The sequence below is a fragment of the Hyla sarda genome, chromosome 2, assembly GCF_029499605.1.
Source record: "Hyla sarda isolate aHylSar1 chromosome 2, aHylSar1.hap1, whole genome shotgun sequence".
Taxonomy (NCBI): domain Eukaryota; kingdom Metazoa; phylum Chordata; class Amphibia; order Anura; family Hylidae; genus Hyla; species Hyla sarda.
Genome location: NC_079190.1, coordinates 177,300,669 through 177,317,095, shown reverse-complemented (window position 1 = coordinate 177,317,095; position 16,427 = coordinate 177,300,669). Strand labels below are relative to the sequence as shown.

The 16,427-nt window shown below is 40.4% G+C and overlaps 1 protein-coding gene across 18 annotated transcripts in view; it reads right to left on the bottom strand.

Moving 5' to 3' along the window:
- The window catches only part of ATP11A (ATPase phospholipid transporting 11A), a 268,432-nt gene that overhangs the window by 95,090 nt on the left and 156,915 nt on the right, over nucleotides 1–16,427 (bottom strand). For all 18 annotated transcript variants that reach the window (XR_008888568.1, XR_008888571.1, XR_008888572.1 and 15 more), the window contains 5 exons: nucleotides 9,757–9,846; nucleotides 4,427–4,507; nucleotides 4,238–4,345; nucleotides 3,925–4,053; nucleotides 1,248–1,351 (listed from right to left, as the gene is read on the bottom strand). Coding sequence is in view for 12 of the 18 variants with exons in the window: in XM_056555787.1 (XP_056411762.1) it covers nucleotides 1,248–1,351; nucleotides 3,925–4,053; nucleotides 4,238–4,345; nucleotides 4,427–4,507; nucleotides 9,757–9,846 (512 nt within the window). In the remaining 6 variants the exon portion in view is untranslated. The remainder of the gene's footprint in view (nucleotides 1–1,247; nucleotides 1,352–3,924; nucleotides 4,054–4,237; nucleotides 4,346–4,426; nucleotides 4,508–9,756; nucleotides 9,847–16,427) is intronic.

The window sequence follows — 16,427 nt, the reverse complement described above, 5'->3', positions numbered from 1 at the left end:
ACTGTAAGTTCGCTCATCTCTAGTAGTTACTATAAGGGGAATAAGGTAGATGTATTTTTATGGAGGGCAATGTGTCTGTTAACACTGTAGAGGGCACAGTAATAAGAGCATTGTGGCTGTCACTTTAACAGAAGCACTATGGGATGTATCATTCCTATTTTCCAACCTTCAGGACCTAGTAGGTACAGGTATATACCGTATTTTTCGTCATATAAGAGGCTCCGGCATATAAGACGCACCTAATTTTATAGGATAAAAATGTAGAAAATAAAGATTCTGAACCAAATACAATGTAAAGTATAGGACAGTGATCTTCAACCTGCGGTCCTTCATATGTTGCAAAACTACAACTCCCAGCATGCCCGGACAGCCGTTGGCTGTCCGGGCATGCTGGGAGTTGTAGTTTTGCAACATCTGGAGGTCCGCAGGTTGAAGACTACTGGTATAGGAGGTAGCACTCACGTGTCCCCGCTGCTCCGGACCCGTCACCGTTCGTCATCGCTGCCCTGGATGTCGCCCTCCACCACTGTCGCCGCGTCCCTGGGGTGTCCCCGTAGCTCCGGAACGTCTCTGCTGCCCAGTATCCTCACTCTCCGTCACCGCCATGATGTCGCTATGCACGCCACTATGCACGCCGCTCCTATTGGATTATGGGACGGCGTGCGCGACGACGTGATGACGACGAAGGAGAGCGCCGGCCATGCAGGGGATCCCGGCACGGAGCAGACACCGAGGAGGCAGGAAGGTCCCTCCCGGTGTCCTGTAAGCTGTTCGGGACGCTGCGATTTCACCGCAACGGTCCCGAACAGCCCGACTGAACAGCCGGGTAAGTGTTATTTTCGGTCAGATTTGATCGCCGCGTCTGAAGGGTTAATACAGGGCATCACCGTGATCGGTGATGTCCTGTATTGGCCGCGGGTCCCGGCCATTGATGGCTGCAGGGACCGCCGCGATAGGTGTGTATTCGCCTTATAAGACGCACCAACTTCCCCCCCCCAGTTTTGGGGAAGAAAAAGTGCCTCTTATACGGCGAAAATACGATACATTTCAAGATTTAATTTATGGGATGCCTTACAATACAGTGTATTTAAAGCAATAGATTTTTTATTTTTTTTATTTCCACATCTGCCTCTTACTTTTCTAACTCCCCAATTACTGTATTGAAGTTATCGTTCTCTTTTGGTATTTATACTGATCTACCCTGCAACCATTCAGTGCTGATATTAATCAATGACATTCATGCTTACTTGTAAAGATCTGGCTGAGGTTGTTCACATTCTATGGTGGCGTGCAATGTGTCCATCTCTTCTTCATTGTGAAATGCTTTTGTGTCTTGTACAGAATAATACGTCTAGTTTAGGAAACAAAAATGTAGTCAGTATATATGTATCTAATGAAATGCGTCAACTGTTATATCCCATACAAGACTGCAGAAGACAGTACAGGTCTCAGCAGATGCACAGCTTGTTACCCTCTGGGACAGTATCTGGTGTAATGAGCCGTGTCATCATAGGTTATATCACAAGACAGTTGTCTATGGCTGCACCTGTTTTTAGGATTAGTATGAGAAGTACAGTACAGAAGATTAAAATGCAAAGTCACTGAAGCATTATTCAAAGGTGTTGTAGGGGAAGCAATCCCACTTTGTTGCCCCTATACACGTACAAAACCAAAGCTGTCCAGAGGGGACTAGCTTAGTAAGAAATAATAGTGTGCTTATACTGGAACAGTGTTCTTCTAAGTAGACTTATTATAATTTATCTCATGACCTGTGTGTCTTGTGTCTAAAATGTTAAATATGCATAAGCTTATACTGTCAGTTCAGAAAACAGGGGTAAAGTGGTGGAAGGAGTGTAAATTTCACCCAGGTTCCGGTCTTACATGTTCTAAAAGGGGTACTCCACTGCCCAAGCGTTTGGAACATTTTGTTCCAAATGCTGGGTGTGGGCTGCGGGGGTGGGGGTCGTGATGTCACGCCCACGCCCCTTGTGATGTCACACCACTCCCCCTCAATGCAAATCTATTGGAGGGCCGAGGCAGCTGCCATGCCCCCTCCCATAGACTTGCATTGAGGGGTGTGGCGTGACATCACAAGGGGCGTGGGAGTGAAGTCACAACCCCGCAGCCTGCACACAGTGTTCAGAACAAAATGTTCCCAATGTTAGGACAGTGGAGTACCACTTCAAAGCAGCCAGAGAGCAGCAAAGTGTATTTCCCTGCTCTGCTTAGCCACTCCAGGTATTCGGCAGGACTGTGGCTAATTCGCCTGCAATGCAATAAAAGAACAGACAGCTCACTGGGAAAAGCTACATGTGTGGAACCAAATGTTGAAAGTTTTGTTTAGGATCGGTGCAGTAGGCTCAGCTCTGGATAGTTAGCTGCCGTCTGTATAGTCCGTGGCCAGATGGACTAGGTTTTGTTTTTGAACCGTTTTGGAAGAAAATAAAACTGGCTGTGACTAGTTGCATTATACTGTACTTGTTGGAGTTAACTGTATTCGTGTGCCAAAAGTGCCTGGCAGCAACAGAGATATGTTCAAAGTTTTGGGCTTGGGTGGTTAGACCCCCACTGATCGTTAGAACCAGAAGGGAGAAAGACGCAGCTTAATACTGTTTCTCCCGCTGTCTCACTCTTACAGAAGACAGACTTCATAGAAAGTCTATGACATGCCAAAAGTTTTCTAAAATTACAATTACACCGTACATTACATTTATGCTAAAAGGCTCAGTAGTTTCTTATTTTAATTTGCTTATAGTAAAACTTTTAAGGTAACCAATGCAGATACTGCTGGGAATCTAAAGATCCAAAGAGAAAGCGGACTACAAAAAAGGATACAGAACAAGGAGGCTTATATTTTGTATGAAGAACTTATAAGAGTAATAAATGGTGCTCAGGATGAGCATAAATATAACTTTTACTAGATATAGTTAGATATATTTTGGATTATATTGTTTATGGCAATGAGTTGAAGTGATGTGTTAGAGTTGCTCAATAAGCAGCCACAAGAAAAACATATTTTGCCATGATACAAAGCTAACCCTTTTTAACATTAACATTTGAGGTTTCTATAAAAAGGACAATGTACATTGCAGTATTTGATCAGTAGATGATTATTATTCCAAAAACTAGTAAGATCTGTTATTCAGGTGTAGATCATGCTGCATGGGAGTTATAATAGGGGACATACTGGTCACCCAAGGCTTCCCAAGATGATAAACTTTACATACCGTATAAATGGTTTGTCAAGCTTCCGTTGAATGATCATTTTCAGACTGACAACAGTACATTTTGGGGGTAATTCTATATAATCTAACTAGCCCTTTGATCTATTTGGTAAAACATAACATAATATGTTCTATGTGGAGAATATTCTATATGCATAAAATGAGATATGATATTTAAAGGGAAACTTTCAGAGTTTTACGCTGCCCAAATTGCAGGTAGTAAAAAAATGATGCAGGCAGAGCATTGTTGAGACACTATAAATCACTCTGATACGCTCACGCATTTCAAAGATATCATAGTCTAAAATGTGTCTTGGGGGCAAAATAACTAGTCATGGGGGCAGGTCCCAGCAGCTACTCCTTGCTCTGCCAGCACAAAGTGAAGCATCTCTTCCTATACACAGATAGGACAAGACATGTCACACAGGCTGGTCGCGTGGGAAGCAACTGTATAGGTCCCCCCCCCCCCCCCCTTGACTACTTATCGGGTCCCAGCTACATTTTTAAACTACAATTTCTCTGAAATGTCCGAGCACTTGAGAGGAATTGATACACATTGCACTGCCTATGGCCGTGGTTTGGGCAGCATAAAACTCACATTTCAAATAAAAAATAAACACACACAATATAGTATACTGTATCCCATTAATATAGTGCAGCCAATATCATCCTTATAATACAGAAAGACATTTTTGCTTACTTTGTGACTGGATTCTCCATCCAAGCTAGCTGTCGTAACAAAACATGTACCATCATCCCTGCTCGAGGAAAGCAGTATTATGTCACATGGAAAAGCTTCATCTTCCTTAACCATAACAATGTCTCCAACCTAGACAGGGGTAGAGAGAGGTGTCATAAGGTAAAAGTGTATGCTGGCTATGCTATCAATATCAAATCCTATCAAATATATGACAAAAAGATACCATACAAGTCCAACATTATAAGAATGCATAGCAGTATGGACATGACCCATTATTACTGTACAGAAATTACGATAACAAACTGACTCTTACCCTAAGTTTCCGACTTTGCTTTCGGACTAATTTACCATGCTGGATAACATGGACAGAGTACTGGTTCATAGCATTATCAGCTTTGTGCCTTAGCCAGTCTTCATAGCCCTTAAATAAGATTAAGAAAGTTACAGGATATGCGCATTCATTATAAAACGTTGGATCTCAAGAGTTACCATAATCACTTACCTGTTTTATTGCAGTCACAGTGATGACAAAGAATAGTGGCAGGCCACTAGTTATTGGACTGGTTGGGGTATCAATGATAAGCTGCAAGACACCACAAAATAGAGTCAAAGAAAATAAGATTGTTAAATGACTACTTCTTTTCAATGGCATGCACTGCAGACAAAGTAAAATAGGAGGAGAAATATTATTCACATGGCCATGTATGTTTATGTTAAGAGATTTACACCATGGTGCCAGTAGTTTTATATTAAATATGATGGTGGCAAGTCCCCTTTAAAGGAATCTGTCAGCTGCACTTCCTGCTTAATACTGCTGACACTAAGGACAAGAAGAGACATATTGGGGCCCAACATATATCGGTCGGTGCTTCCATAACATAGAAAAATATTTATTCTCTGGTTCAAAGAGTCAAATAGGCGTTCCCAAGCCCCTGTAGTGCTGAGAGCTGGAACTCTTCCTCCCTCACTTCCCTATCCCTTGCTTGTTAGTCAGTTGGAAGCCAAGCCCTGTTCTCAAATCTCACAAATGTGCACAATTGGTATGCACACCGCTACAAGATTTAGGGAAAAAACCCTGACTGATTGTCAAACAAGGACAGGGATGGGAAGGGGAACGAGGAGGTGTTTCAGCCCTCAGCACTACAGGAGCTTGGGAACTGTCTGAGCTTAGCATCAGATAATTTACGTTTTTAGACGTAATTCAAGCACAGAAAGATATATGAAAGGTACCATGCGTCTCCCTGTTCTAAAAGCCATCTAATAGTGTAGGCAGTTAGTTCTTTCTAGTCTGACCACAGTGCTCTCTGCTGCCACCTCTGTCCATGTCAGGAACTGTCCAGAGCAGGATAGGTTTGCTATGGGGATTTGCTACTACTCTGGACAGTTCCTGACACAAACAGAGGTGTCAGCAGAGAGCACTGTAGTCAGACTAGAAAGAACTTCAAAACTTCCTGTGGAGCATACAGCAGCTGATAAGTACTGAAAGGATTAAGATTTGTTTAATAGAAGTAATTTACCAATCTGTTTCACCAGTTGATTTGAAAAAAATTGTTGACCACTGGAGTACCCCTTTAAGTCAGACACTATTCTTATGGAAACATAGAAAAATTACTGGGTGCACCATATCTAGAAACCAATAGATTCTCAATGAAGAGTGATACAGGTTCTCTTCCCTTACTCTCATAAACTACAGGTTTCCTCAGGCTATGTTCCCGCATTTTTTAAACTGCGTAAATATGTGACATGTCACTTATTTATGCGACTGCAAAAATGTAACCGCATTTTTACATATTGTGTGCACAGACAACCTCTGTCCAACAGACTTACATAGAGCACATTAATGTTAAGAAAATGCAGATGCAATTTTGCAGATGCACTTCTACCAATGAATGGCTGAAAAACACTGTGTGAACACAGCCTTAGGCCTACAGCCTACAAGACATTTGGGTCATGCTGCGGAAGTCAGCGCACATTGCAGGCTGCAGTATGATCTCACTTTACCGCTATATTTTCACATGATGGCAGGAAGTAGAGATAGACGGAGGCCCCAGCAGCTCATTGTGGGAACAGTAAGATTAGATTTTTTCCTGGCACAAAGGTGTCATTATTTGTGTGGGTAAGAGGTTGTAGAAAATACTTACAATTTGGCACAAAGGTGGATTACTGTATGGGTGCACAAAAGTGGATTAATACTGTGTGGAGGCACAACCATGGAATACTATGGTGTTGGGACAATACCGGAAGCATTATGTTTGGGCACCAAAGGGTACTATTATTGTGTTGGGACAATACCGGAAGCATTATGTTTGGGCACCAAAGGGTACTATTATTGTGTTGGGACAATACCGGAAGCATTATGTTTGGGCACCAAAGGGTACTATTATTGTGTAGGGACATGACTGTCTGAGGCACTAAGATGAACATTTATAGTGTGGGGCCTGAAGGGGGAACTATTGCTGTTTGCAGGGCCTAATTACTGTGTGGGGCAAAAAAGTGAGGTACTATCACTGTCTGGGAAACCAAAGGGGTCATTATTAGCATCAAGGCAACTATCACTACTTGACAAAACTACACAATACCCCAGTGGAGACAAAGGTAAGTTATAAACGAACACTACACAAGAACCCTTCAGGGATCACAAACACCCTTTTATCCATTTTCCCCACCATAAACTTACTTAGTATTTGGTAAAATGAAACATAATATTGTTAAAAACACAAATATTGCCAACATGCTATTGTGAAGTATCTACAGCCTATAGTGCCATTGGCCTGGATCTCTGATGGAGCTCTTGGGGGCAATTCATGTCAGAGGGGCTATTTTTCTCCACGTTTTAAAGGATTTGAAGCCACTATCAATAACACCTCACATAAAGGGCAGGGGGCTGGGGCATTTTAGACTTACTAATCTGAAAGCAGAGGCACCAGGAACGCTGTGCAATAAACTTTTTACTGTCCGATTGAAGGTCAGTTGCACCAGAGATGCACTAAAGACACTTTACAATTGCACATTGGCAATATTGGTATTTTTAAGAATGTCATCTTGTGTTTGATTTTACCATATGCTAATACAAGTTAAGCTTTATAGTGGGGGACAAGGATAAAAGGGTATTTGTGATCCCTGATAAGGGTTATTGTGTAAAAAATGAGAAGGTGCTGGAAAGGATAACCCCTTTAATTGACAGGAACAGATCTCCATTATTTGGTTCATTATTTTATTTATTGGTGTTACACAATATGTACAATAAATTTAGATTATGTTCTTCCTTTCTTTTTGTTCATTACCTTGGTAGCCACTTATTCAAAGTATAATCTTCAAATAGAAATAGCTTTATTCTGATTTGGCCATCCATATTTCATAAAGCATAAAACCATATACATAAGGATTCATACGGTCTAGCTATCTTGGTCAGTCGTGTAGGTAACTTTACATCCCAACTGTTTAATCTCTTGTATTAAGAAACAAAGCAGAGGGCGTTTCACAGGAATTCCGGCAACATTAATAGAAACACTGTATTTGATGCTCAGTGAAAAATCCATCGTAGACAGAGTTTCCTGTCTACTCCTCTACTTCTTAGTATCGTCTACTGGTTAGTAAAGTGCTCTTTTACATTGTTATTGAAGCAGCTTGTCCTATTAAATCTGAAGATCATGTATTAAACAAAGTCCCTTCATGTTGATATCCTGAGAAAGGGTTTCTTCTTGTTCACACTATAACATCTGCTGTTTTTCATCTTTAAAGGGGTATTCCGGCTTTTTACATCCAATCCCCTATCCAAAGGATAGGGGACAAGATGTATGATCGCAGGGATCCCGCCGCTGGGGACCCCGGTGCAGTCTCCAGCATTCTGTGCCAGACGCTGCCCCCGAGACGGGGACGTGACATCACAGCCACGCCCCCACCATTCATGTTTATGGGAGGGGGCGTGACGGCCGTCACGCCCCCTCCCATAGACATGAATGGAGGGTGCGGAAGCCAGAATACTCCTTTAAATGTCTTAAAAACTGCCCCTCCTCTTCCTTTAAATCTGTAAAGTTCCGCAAAACTGCTGTTTCTTCCGTTGTGTGAACATGGCCTTACTCTGCAACTGGTTACTTTTTAAGCAATGGATGTGTGTTTTGCCCACATGCAATGATAGAATAGCTGCACCCCCTGTCTTGGAAGTTAAACTTCCAAGATGACACTGAGGCCAAGGGTCTATTTAAACGTACAGCCTCCTGCACATATTTAATGCACAGGATTTGAAGCTGCAGATTTTATGCTGTGTTCAGTCATTTAGTTTGCATTGAAATCTGCAGCATAAAATTTGCATCTTCAAATCCTATGCATCAAATATATACTGAATATATGAAATATTTACTGAATAGATCATTAAAAAAATAATGTTGCTAATTATCATTATAACATTTACTGTCCCATCTTGTGAAGAGTTAAGTTCTTTACAGTGTTCCAGACGACGATACATTTTGCATCCCAAAAAAGAAAATCTATGATCTTTCCCAGAAAGTATGTCAATCAACATGCAATGCACAGAACATCAAAGATCATTGCTTGTGACCCAACATTTATTCTTGTCCCATTATAGTTCTTTACAAACCAAGTGATGTTCCATTTTACATGATCAAAATTCCCATCTAAACATAAGTGTAGATATTGAGTAATTGGAAAATTATCAAAATATTGTGGTTAAGTTACCAGAATCATAAGAGACTTTCAATACCTTCCAGGCAATCTATTGTAATGATTTTTCCGGAACATACTTTTTTTTTTTTTTTTTTACAGATGGATTGTTCCTATTGTAATCTACTATACTGATAGGAAACCAAACTGGAATGTGTAGTTTTTGAAGTCTAAAGGTCAGAAATCATTTTCTGTAAGTTTTTACTAGGGATCGACCGATATCGGTTCTTTAGGGCCGATACCGATAATCGGTGGAGGTTAGGGCCGATAGCCGATAACTTATACCGATATTCCGGTATAAGTTATCGGCTATTTATCCCCCCTCGACACCGCTGCAGAGCATTGATTTAAAGCGGGCGCTTTAAATCAATGCACTGCAGTGGCTTTTGCGGTGCCATAGGCCGCCGCCACCACCCGCTTCTCTCCCCCTACCTGTCAGGGTGGTCCGAGCCATCCATCCTTCCTGTAGTGGCGGCGTCTATGCAGCGTACTAGGCCGGAGCCTGCCCGGAGTGGAGAAGATGACCCCTGGAGAAGAAGGACAGCCCGGACCGGTTCACCCTCCACCCGGAATGCCGCCGGACACTACAGGAAGGATGGATGGCCCGGACCACCCCCATTACGGGTAAGTTTAATTTTTTTTTCATTGACTCGGAGGGTGGGCGAGGGTGGGGGGCGGTTGCGGTGCGGTGGGGGCGGTGCGGGGGGCAGGGCATTATCGGCTTATTGGCAAGTTAATTGCCGATACGACAATGCCCAAAATTGTGATTATCGGCCGATAATCGATCCCTAGTTTCTACCAAGTGTGTTGGACAAGGCTTATAGCATAAAACATTAACACTAAAACACAGTTGTAAGAGAACAGCTCCTTTAAAATGAGGCCACCGGGATGATCAGCCCCAGTCTGTGACCTCTACATGCCCTCTTTCATTGCTAAAAGAATATGAAGCCAATTTTTTTCATTTTCATTGTTTTAATTTCTAAATATGACACAGAAATTGATATAAGAATAATGTAACATAGTTTGTAAGGTTGTAAAAAGAGAAGAGTCCATCGAGTTCAACATAAAACCCTACTGTGTGGCACAAAAAAAATAGTACAATATAAGTACAATGTTAATAGTACAAATGTTAAAAGCCACCCAAAAACTTACCTGTACAAGGAAAATAATTAGAAAGTAAAAATTTGCTATTCTTCTGAACTGTTCAAATAGGTTCTTCGGTATAAAGTTCCAAAATGTATACTGAAGGAACAGAAAAAACAACACAAAACATGTATTAATGTATTTGGCTTGATACACAAGATTAATGTAACACCAACATCAATTATGTAAAGAATTCAAAATTTGTGATCAATGGTTCAACCGGTTTTGCATTTACTACTGATTGAGAAACGTATAGAATTTACCCAGATAAATATGCCCTCTAGGCCACATGGGCCTTGGAATGTGCCTAGTGTGGACAGCCCTAAAGGGAGTTTTACAAATCAATAGAACTATGGCTACAATACAAGATCATAAGAAGCCATCAAACTGTAGGGGTTGCTCTAGATTAAAGATTATCAATTGGATAAGGATTTTTTTTTTTTTTTAATACCTGTGTCTAATTTGTTATAGTGCCCCCCCCCCCCCCCCCCTGTTTGTTTGATTCCACCTTAGAATCTCCACATATTGTATTGAATACTATTGAGAAGAAGACGCCTCTAGTGCCCCAATTGTACTGGCTGTCCTAAACCATGGCAAAAATGTCTTCACTACCCATATACGAGAGGCTCTATGCAGTGTGACTAAGCTTCTAAGCATGTGTGTTTGTATCGGAGACGTTATGTAGACATTCTGAGAGGGAATCAAAAGAACAGCTGGGAGCCATAATAAGTATGTGGATTCGGCCCACTGTAAACTATGGATTGCATGAAGCTTGTGAATAAATGAACTATGTCTATTGCTGTTATAATGGAAGGAATTATGGTGCGCTTCCTTACACACAGACATATCTCATCTCGTACCATAAAACACACTTCTTTCATCAATAAACCTGCAGCACTGCATGGAAATTCTTTAGCAGCAAACTAAACATACTAATAGTTTCACATTTTCTCTTAAAATGGGACCACTGTTTATTTATCCCTTATTTGTCACTTTCCCGGTTCAACAAAGGACCCTAAAATAATGTGCACATAACTGCAGTATCAGACAATAGGAATGGGAGCACCTACCAACACTGAGTACTGATACAATGTACTGTGCCATCTAGGAAGGTAAACACTTACATGCTTTCATACTGAGAAGTGTTTTAACTCTTACCACTCTATAATTTACTTGTATAGGGTCCAGCAATAGATTTTATTGTTTCTGCACTGCCATATCTTAAGTGGTGTTATCTAGGTCAATGCACTCGTGGTTACACACCCTAATATGGCAGACTGACTGCACACTATCATAGAACAAATCTCTGGCATTTCTTATGTATGCATTCAGTAAATCACTTACATCTTGCTAAATTACAATACACTTCAAAAATGTAACATTTTAAACTTAAAAAGGATTTTATTTTTTTACATGAACCTGTAAGTAAGATCCAGGGTCATCTGTGAATTATTCTAATCAGTTTCTAGATTATCCTGGGAATCTGTAAATTTTAACTTCAAACAGAAGCCACAAAGCCAAATATCCCCTGGAGTTTTCACAATTCAATGCTACCAGCATATTATAAGAATTATAATGTCATTTTACATTCCATTCAGGCCCTGTTAATAGTTGGCTGGTAACTATCACAAAAACGCTTTAATGGCCGCCATCTTTGCTTATTACCCTGCACATGCTACATGTGTCAAAGACCAAGATAACCAAGAAACAGCTGAATCTATATTTCCAGATAATTTTTTTATTTAAATTTTAGGGGGAAACACTCATAAAAGCATCAAACGTTTTCCCATGCAGCACTGTCTTTCTGAAAGGGGAACTCCAGTTTGTATACACAGAAACCCCTTAATCTAAAGCACTGTCCACAGGAATAGGCGATGAGTTGCTGATCGTGGGGTCTGACCGCTGGGACCCTTGTGATCTCCATAACTTGAGCCTGGGCCATAACTTAAAAAACAAACTGGTCATAGAAGTGACAGCCGCTCTGCCAATCACAGGCTGAGGTGGGACACACACAGGATAGGGAATATGTTTTTACAAAATGGAATTTGCCTTTAACAATAATAAAATTAACTATAGGGGTTGTCTCATCATGACAACCTGTAAATAAACTGAAGCCGACTTGACAATGAGCTGATCCCTGTGTGCAATGCTTTAAATTAAGGCCTCTATGATGTCAATATAAATAGGGATCATGGTGATAACCCACTTAAAGGAGTACTCTGCTACTTTATTTTTTTGTCCCCTATCCTGTACTAAGCCACAGTTCTGTGGATAGGGGATAAAAAGAAAAGTAGCACAGTATGTAGCACAGTACTCCTTTAATCTGTAGATGTCCATACACATTAGTCATCTAAAGAGTGTATGGGGGTGTCCCTACAAAGATTTCAACATGCCTGATCCATGGGAGATAAGCCACTCATCATACGGACACAAAATGCACACGTAGGACGCTTGTGAGAAACCGGTCATAATGCTTTTACATGCAAAACAGGTTTTCCAAGACTGAAACATTAATGGCCTATGCCTAGGATAGGTCATCAATATCAGATCACTGGGGGTCCAACTCCTGGCCATCAAACCAATCAGCTGACTGAATCTGCGACCTCATCATCTCTTACTAAGCACAATGCCGTTCATTTGATAACAGTCTATATAGCTGATAAGCGATGAGGAGGCGGCTGTACATGTGTGAGCACTGTGGCCTCTTTAATCGAATTATTGTCAGGGGGTTCCAAGAGTCTGACCTTCAACTGATACTGATGACCATCAGTATTTAAGGTAAGGTAAACCTGTCCAAGCCTGTTTGATTGGTTGCCATGAGCAAAACCAGACCGTTTTAGTTTCAGGCAAATTGATAAATCTGGGCCACTGTCATTTTCCTGAACCCTGGAAAATTATTCAATTTGGAAAACCTTCAATATAATGACTGTTCAGAGGGACTGTATGGCACTCATGTATCTCTGGCTCTCCCATAGAGAAGCATGGAAGTGGTGTGTCGACCCCCATGCCATGCAGAAGATCGGATCCTCCCCTTCCTTTTTTGGATGGGGATACATTTTCCTAATCCGGACTACCCCTTAAACACAAGTACATTTTTATTTAATAGGTCCATACATGTTATAAATATACAGTGGGTAGTACAAGAATACATTTCAGAAGGTAACATAGCAGAGTATAGCAAAATATGCAATATCATTACTATACTTTGAATAAAGGTCAATCTAACAGACAAGAGAAAAAAGGAGAACGCTCCATAGCGTAAAACCACCTTCGGGTAATCTAGTATATTAACTAGAAACTCTTACCATCGGTGGTTGCGTGTCCCCACACACAACAATGGTAAGCGTGGAGGGGTAATAATTCCCGGTCTGCAGCCTTCCCAATCACAGAACTAGAGAGAACAGAGACTTCCAAGGAAGAGAGGGCTTGTACGGCGCTGACCAGGACCAGAAGCGTAAGGTAAAAACAGCAGGTTTATTGGGATTTACCCACAATGCAACGCGTTTCACCGCACCTGGGCGGCTTCATTAGGCATGAAAACACAAGTAGGGGAGGAGTATATATATCAAATAAAATTAACTCTTTCATGACATATTCATACTATATTCATAACTCTTTCATGACATATTCATACTATTCATTTCTATTGTCCGTTAAACCCCATTCACACACAGCGTTTAGTGATGCTACCCTTTCGGTCTTATACTCGGATACATTCTGGATATGTTTAAAAATTGTAGAATTGTTAAATTCTTTTATAGTTTATATTATATATTTAAAGGAGAATGATTATTTTTGATGTTACAATATTTTTAAAAGTTCTTTATGTATTTATATATACATCTGTGATATATACGGTTGACATGTGGGAAAATACCCATGACTACATTACATGTAAAAAGAGATCGCTAGTAGTCTGGAATATTACTAGATATAGTTTTGACAAAACAAATAATTTTCATCTAATACAAAATGATTATATAGATATATTACATATGAAAATTAAATATAATTAGAATTCTTTCTGAACCTTTCAGGTCCGGATAAATGTCTGCTGAATTATGCACACATGTATGTGTTTATTTATTTGTTTATTGTTTATGTATATGTGTATTTTATAATTTATATATTTATATATTGTTTGACTTATTAATATATATTTTTTATGTGGGTGGTGCAGTTGGTTCGAGTATTGAACTGCTCGAGGCTTCAGCGCCACCTGTATTTTAATTAGCTCTATAGTATGAATATGTCATGAAAGAGTTAATTTTATTTAATATATATACTCCTCCCCTACTTGTGTTGTCATGCCTGATGAAGCCGCCCAGGTGCGGTGAAACGCGTTGCATTGTGGGTAAATCCCAATAAACCTGCTGTTTTTACCTTACGCTTCTGGTCCTGGTCAGTGCCGTACAAGCCCTCTCTTCCTTGAAAGTCTTTGTTCAATCTAACAGACAAACAGCAATAACTCTGGAAGTGCTTCTAACCATTGTGGCTAAACCCATCAATTGATTTCACAGTACTGGACAATGTAAGGTCAGGAAGGTCAAAAGGCCTCAGAATTCAAAAAGATCTCAGAATCCAAAAAGAAAAAGATAAAACTAGAAATGAATCCAAGTTCAGCTAAATACTGGAATTTGCAAAGAATAAAAGGGGGAACTAAACAAACAAGTCCCGGTGTCGGATAAGGTTGTGTACCCAATACAACCGAAATACTGAAATTAAGGAAAATTAGTGATCAACAATTCATTGTAGGGCGAAGAAACCATTATTATTATTTCCATAAAGTTTGGAAAACAATACTGCCTGGAGAAAAAATACAGGCTGGATATCTTAATGGGGTGCAAATATAGACCAATGAAGAAGTGGATCCAGGAAGAAGGAGAATGGGAAAGGTAAGGTCTTATTTTTATTATCCATTTCTTTTGAATCCACTGGATTTGGCTTAAAAAACAATCACTTCCAGACATGAAAACTGCCATCAAACACTGTGTACGAAACTCTCCTTAAAAGCCAAAATAAAATAAAAATAACAATTCCAATATCAAGCAAAAAAATTTCTCTCTTAAAAAAAAAAAAAAAAACGTAAACAGCTATTAAGATGTAGGAAAATCAAAAAAGCTTTCAATTTCTTACGATGTGTGCACATAGCCTAAGGCTGGTGATTGTGTGTATGACAACATGAAACCTTCAAATATGTAATTTTTACAGAAATATATATTTTTTTCACCCAATATTTTATTTACATGTATTGTGTATTAACAATCTGTTATACACCAACAACAAAATACTGTTCAGTTGAAGTACAAAACAGCCTTGATATACAGGAAAGTTACACACTGCGGGCAAATGAAAACAAAGGTACCATTTGTTTGATCTCCTTATTCCCTAACTAATGATGCCTGCAGTTAGGGCATAGGGAGATCAAACAGACGGCACCTTTGCTCATTTGTTTGTAGGGTGCAAACTTACTGTATATTCAGGCTGTCTTGTACCTCGGCCAAACTTTTGGAGAGGCTGGTCGGCCCCTCCAACTGTTTAGCCGAAATACAAAACAGCCACAGATAAAAGTTTACAAGCTGCAGGCTAAGGATACTAAGGTACCACCTGTTTGCCTTTGCTATGCCCTAACTAATGGAGCCAGCAGCTCTGTACCTCGTATTTTGGTGACAATTGCACTTTAACCTGTTCCCACAAAATCAGGTACATGTACATGGAGATTAGGGATGACTTCCAGCATCACCATGTATGTTTACCTTATGGAAATAAAACTGTCACAGCGGCGCCGGACAGTTTCTTGAGCTTGGCTGTACTGCACAGCCAAGCCTCTCTGAAGACGGCCAGGAACCAATCGTAGTGGTCCCCGGCCGATGATCGCTGCTATTGGTCTGTCGGTACATGTTCTGGCGTTTACTTTAAACTAATACTGTATGACCACAAAACCCAATCTAACAAGGAGTCACATGGCGGCACAATGACAGAGCCTACAGGTGGCAGCAGCCCGACGAGACCATAGGGCCTCACAATAGAAAAGATTAAAGATATTTTGTAAAATTTAAATTGAAGATTTTAGATACATGAACATTGTTAAAGTTTAATCTAAGGTACCAACAGCATAAGGAGACCATATGGTGACACAATGACACCGCCTGGAGGTGGCAGCAGCATGAGGAGACCATAAGTCCTCACAATTCCAAAGATTAGAAGATACATTTTCAAATTGTAACTGAAGTTTTTTGGTAGCTAGTGCTACCATAAAAATGTTTTAGGTAATGTCCCAACAGCATGATGAGACCATAGGGCCTCACAATCCCTAAGATTAAAATATAAATTTTCAAATTTTAATTGAAGGTTAATGGTAGCTAGTGCTACCATAAAAATTTGTCGGTAATGTCCCAGCTGCATGAGGAGACCATATAGTGCCTGAATGACACAGCGTGGAGATAGCGGCAGCATAAGGAGACCATATAGTGCCTGAATGACACAACGTGGAGTTGGCGGTAGCATATAGTGGCTGAATGACACAGCCTAGAGTTGGCGGCAGCATGAGGAGAACATATAGTGGCTTAATGACACAACCTGGAGGTGGCAGAAGCATGATGAAACCCTTTAGTGGCTTAATGACACAACCTGGAGTTGGCGGCAGCAAGAGGAGAACTTATGGTGGCAGAATGAGACAG